This window comes from Anolis carolinensis, unplaced genomic scaffold (assembly GCF_035594765.1).
Source record: "Anolis carolinensis isolate JA03-04 unplaced genomic scaffold, rAnoCar3.1.pri scaffold_7, whole genome shotgun sequence".
NCBI lineage: Eukaryota > Metazoa > Chordata > Lepidosauria > Squamata > Dactyloidae > Anolis > Anolis carolinensis.
Genome location: NW_026943818.1, coordinates 39,656,239 through 39,663,062, shown reverse-complemented (window position 1 = coordinate 39,663,062; position 6,824 = coordinate 39,656,239). Strand labels below are relative to the sequence as shown.

Below are 6,824 nucleotides of genomic sequence, written 5' to 3'. Positions count from 1 at the left end.
TCGGCCCCGTTTTGGCTTGGCTTCCTCTTAAGTGCTATCGAGAGTTTTCTGTTTCTGTTTTCCCATACAGCTTCAAGTCATCCATGTACATCAGATGCGAAATTTTGTGAGAATTCTTAGATGTTTGATATAATGATGGTGATAATGTGAAGAGTAATTGGCACGAGGTTTAAGTTTTTTCGTCCCAGGGTTCGGGGTTCAGCGTTCGCGGAAGAAGAACAACGGAGAGATCCGAGGGCGATCTGGGGGTCCGTCACATGGAGGTCTCTCCGCCACCACCGAGGGGCTTGTGGGTGTCGCTCTCCTGGTAGATGAGGTGGTAGGGCTTCTCGTGGTTCTCCTCCAGGACCGAGTTGCCCAGCTCCGAGTCGTGCAGGTCCAGCTCGTGGCGGGAGAGGTGCTCCACGATGCCCGCCCCCAGGGAGTCCCCCAGGACGTTGATGGTGGTCCTCAAGCGGTCCCTACGCGCGGGAGAGACACGGGATTATCGGGGCATCAACACCACCACCATCATCACCACCATCACCACTGTCACCACCATCATCATTGTCACTAGCATCACCATCACATCGTCACCACCATCATTGTCACCACCATCACCACCACCATCACATCGTCACCATCATCATTGTCACCACCATCACCACCACCATCACATCGTCACCACCATCATCATTGTCACCACCATCACCACCACCATCACATCGTCACTAGCATCACCACCACCATCACATCGTCACCACCATCATCATTGTCACCACCATCACCACCACCATCACATCGTCACTAGCATCACCACCACCATCACATCGTCACCACCATCATCATTGTCACCACCATCACCACCACCATCATCATTGTCACCACCATCACCACCACCATCACATCGTCACCACCTTCATCATTGTCACTAGCATCACCACCACCATCACATCGTCACCACCATAATCATTGTCACTAGCATCACCATCACATCGTCACCACCATCATTGTCACCACCATCACCACCACCATCACATCGTCACCACCATCATTGTCACCACCATCACCACCACCATCACATCGTCACCACCATCATCATTGTCACCACCATCACCACCACCATCACATCGTCACTAGCATCACCACCACCATCACATCGTCACCACCATCATCATTGTCACCACCATCACCACCACCATCACATCGTCACTAGTATCACCACCACCATCACATCGTCACCACCATCATCATTGTCACCACCATCACCACCACCATCATCATTGTCACCACCATCACCACCACCATCACATCGTCACCACCTTCATCATTGTCACTAGCATCACCACCACCATCACATCGTCACCACCATAATCATTGTCACCACCATCACCACCACCATCACATCGTCACCACCATAATCATTGTCACTAGCATCACCACCACCATCACATCGTCACCACCATAATCATTGTCACACCATCACCACCACCATCACATCGTCACCACCATCATCATTGTCACACCATCACCACCACCATCACATCGTCACCATCATCATCATTGTCACCACCATCACCACCACCATCACATCATCACCACCATAATCATTGTCACCACCATCATCACTTCGTCACCACCATCACCACCACCATCACATCGCCACCATAACTGTCACCAGCACCATCATCGCCATCACTATTGTCACCTGTACCATCATTGTCACCACCATCATCACCATCACCATCACGATTATCACCAGCATCATCGTCACCATCACCATTGTTGACATCATCACCAGCACCATCGTCACTATCACATTGTCACCACCATCATCATTATCACTAGCATCACCACCACCATCACATCGTCACCATTATAACTGTCACCAGCACCGTCATCGCCATCACCATCGTCACCAGTACCATCATTGTCACCACCATCGTCACCATCGTCATCACCAGCACCATCATCACTGTCATCATCACCATTATCACCACCACCGTCATCACCATCTTTGATATCATCATCAGCACCATCATTGTCACCAGCACCATCATCATTATCACATTGTCACCACCATCATCATTGTCACTAGCATCACCATCACATTGCCATCAACATTATAATTGTCACCATCACCACCATCACCATTGTCACAGCACCATCATTGCTGACCACCATCATCACCACCATCACCACGGCCATCATCACCACCACCACCACTGTCATCACAATAATCACCAACACCATTGTCACTGTCATCATCACCATTATCACCACTGTCACCATCACCATCGTTGACATCATCACCACCACCATCACATCGTCACCATCATCATTGTCACCACCATCACCACCACCATCACATCGTCACCACCATCATCATTGTCACCACCATCACCACCACCATCACATCGTCACTAGCATCACCACCACCATCACATCGTCACCACCATCATCATTGTCACCACCATCACCACCACCATCACATCGTCACTAGTATCACCACCACCATCACATCGTCACCACCATCATCATTGTCACCACCATCACCACCACCATCATCATTGTCACCACCATCACCACCACCATCACATCGTCACCACCTTCATCATTGTCACTAGCATCACCACCACCATCACATCGTCACCACCATAATCATTGTCACCACCATCACCACCACCATCACATCGTCACCACCATAATCATTGTCACTAGCATCACCACCACCATCACATCGTCACCACCATAATCATTGTCACACCATCACCACCACCATCACATCGTCACCACCATCATCATTGTCACACCATCACCACCACCATCACATCGTCACCATCATCATCATTGTCACCACCATCACCACCACCATCACATCATCACCACCATAATCATTGTCACCACCATCATCACTTCGTCACCACCATCACCACCACCATCACATCGCCACCATAACTGTCACCAGCACCATCATCGCCATCACTATTGTCACCTGTACCATCATTGTCACCACCATCATCACCATCACCATCACGATTATCACCAGCATCATCGTCACCATCACCATTGTTGACATCATCACCAGCACCATCGTCACTATCACATTGTCACCACCATCATCATTATCACTAGCATCACCACCACCATCACATCGTCACCATTATAACTGTCACCAGCACCGTCATCGCCATCACCATCGTCACCAGTACCATCATTGTCACCACCATCGTCACCATCGTCATCACCAGCACCATCATCACTGTCATCATCACCATTATCACCACCACCGTCATCACCATCTTTGATATCATCATCAGCACCATCATTGTCACCAGCACCATCATCATTATCACATTGTCACCACCATCATCATTGTCACTAGCATCACCATCACATTGCCATCAACATTATAATTGTCACCATCACCACCATCACCATTGTCACAGCACCATCATTGCTGACCACCATCATCACCACCATCACCACGGCCATCATCACCACCACCACCACTGTCATCACAATAATCACCAACACCATTGTCACTGTCATCATCACCATTATCACCACTGTCACCATCACCATCGTTGACATCATCACCACCACCATCACATCGTCACCATCATCATTGTCACCACCATCACCACCACCATCACATCGTCACCACCATCATCATTGTCACCACCATCACCACCACCATCACATCGTCACTAGCATCACCACCACCATCACATCGTCACCACCATCATCATTGTCACCACCATCACCACCACCATCACATCGTCACTAGCATCACCACCACCATCACATCGTCACCACCATCATCATTGTCACCACCATCACCACCACCATCATCATTGTCACCACCATCACCACCACCATCACATCGTCACCACCTTCATCATTGTCACTAGCATCACCACCACCATCACATCGTCACCACCATAATCATTGTCACTAGCATCACCATCACATCGTCACCACCATCATTGTCACCACCATCACCACCACCATCACATCGTCACCACCATCATTGTCACCACCATCACCACCACCATCACATCGTCACCACCATCATCATTGTCACCACCATCACCACCACCATCACATCGTCACTAGCATCACCACCACCATCACATCGTCACCACCATCATCATTGTCACCACCATCACCACCACCATCACATCGTCACTAGTATCACCACCACCATCACATCGTCACCACCATCATCATTGTCACCACCATCACCACCACCATCATCATTGTCACCACCATCACCACCACCATCACATCGTCACCACCTTCATCATTGTCACTAGCATCACCACCACCATCACATCGTCACCACCATAATCATTGTCACCACCATCACCACCACCATCACATCGTCACCACCATAATCATTGTCACTAGCATCACCACCACCATCACATCGTCACCACCATAATCATTGTCACACCATCACCACCACCATCACATCGTCACCACCATCATCATTGTCACACCATCACCACCACCATCACATCGTCACCATCATCATCATTGTCACCACCATCACCACCACCATCACATCATCACCACCATAATCATTGTCACCACCATCATCACTTCGTCACCACCATCACCACCACCATCACATCGCCACCATAACTGTCACCAGCACCATCATCGCCATCACTATTGTCACCTGTACCATCATTGTCACCACCATCATCACCATCACCATCACGATTATCACCAGCATCATCGTCACCATCACCATTGTTGACATCATCACCAGCACCATCGTCACTATCACATTGTCACCACCATCATCATTATCACTAGCATCACCACCACCATCACATCGTCACCATTATAACTGTCACCAGCACCGTCATCGCCATCACCATCGTCACCAGTACCATCATTGTCACCACCATCGTCACCATCGTCATCACCAGCACCATCATCACTGTCATCATCACCATTATCACCACCACCGTCATCACCATCTTTGATATCATCATCAGCACCATCATTGTCACCAGCACCATCATCATTATCACATTGTCACCACCATCATCATTGTCACTAGCATCACCATCACATTGCCATCAACATTATAATTGTCACCATCACCACCATCACCATTGTCACAGCACCATCATTGCTGACCACCATCATCACCACCATCACCACGGCCATCATCACCACCACCACCACTGTCATCACAATAATCACCAACACCATTGTCACTGTCATCATCACCATTATCACCACTGTCACCATCACCATCGTTGACATCATCATCAACACCATCACCGCCATCATTGTCACCAGCACCATCATCACAATCACATTGTCACTACCATTATCATTGTCAACAACATCACCATCACATTGTCACCTCCATTATGATTGTCACCAGCACCATCATCACCAACACCATCACCATTGTCACCAACACCATCATTGTCACCACCATTGTCACCACTGTCATCACAGCCGTCAGCACCATCACCAACACCAACACCGCCATCACGACAATCACCAAAACCATTGTCACCATCATCAACATCACCACCATCATCACCATCACATCGTCACCACCACCATCATCGTCAACAGCACCATCATCACCATCACATTGTCACCACCATCATGGTCAACAGCACCATCATCATTGTCAACAGCACCATCATCACCATCACATTGTCACCATCATCATTGTCACGAGCACCATCATCACTATCACATTGTCACCACCATCACTGTCATGAGCACCATCATCACCATCACATTGTCACCACCATCATTGTCAACACCACCATCATCACCATCACATCGTCACCACCATCATCATTGTCAACAGCATCATCAATGTTGTCACCACCATCCTTGTCACGAGCACCATCATCACTATCACATTGTCACCACTATCACTGTCACCAGCACCATCATCACCATCACATTGTCACCACCACCATTGTCACGAGCACCATCATCACCATCACATTGTCACCACCATCATTGTCATGAGCACCATCATCACCACCATGATGGTCAACAGCACCATCATCATTGTCAACAGCACCATCATCACTATCACATTGTCACCACCATCACTGTCACGAGCACCATCATCACCATCTCATTGTCACCACCATCACTGTCACGAGCACCATCATCACTATCACATTGTCACCACCATCACTGTCACGAGCACCATCATCACCATCTCATTGTCACCACCATCACTGTCACGAGCACCATCATCACTATCACATTGTCACCACCATCACTGTCACGAGCACCATCATCACCATCTCATTGTCACCACCATCACTGTCACGAGCACCATCATCACTATCACATTGTCACCACCATCACTGTCACGAGCACCATCATCACCATCTCATTGTCACCACCATCATCATGGTCAACAGCATCATCATCACCATCACATTGTCACCACCATCATCATGGTCAACAGCATCATAATCACCACCACATTGTCACCACCATCATCATTGTCAACAGCACCATCATCACCATCACATTGTCACCACCATCATCATTGTCAACAGCACCATCATCACTATCACATCGTCACCACCATCATCATTTTCACCACCATCATCATCACTATCACATCGTCACCACCATCATCATTGTCACCACCATCATCACCATCACATTGTCACCACCATCATCGTCAACAACATCATCATCACCATCACATCGTCACCATCATCATGGTCAACAGTACCATCATCACCATCACATTGTCACCACCATCATCGTCAACAGCACCATCATCACTATCACATCGTCACCACCATCATCATTTTCACCACCATCAT

At 48.5% G+C, this 6,824-nt stretch overlaps 1 protein-coding gene across 1 annotated transcript in view; it reads right to left on the bottom strand.

Annotated features, from left to right (window-relative positions):
- Nucleotides 1–57: 57 nt before the first annotated feature.
- The window catches only part of LOC134293037 (excitatory amino acid transporter 1-like), a 51,130-nt gene continuing 44,363 nt past the window's right edge, over nt 58–6,824 (bottom strand). Inside the window, exon 12 of the mRNA XM_062959295.1 lies at nt 58–461. Coding sequence (XP_062815365.1) covers nt 254–461 — 208 coding nt within the window. The 3' untranslated portion in view covers nt 58–253. The remainder of the gene's footprint in view (nt 462–6,824) is intronic.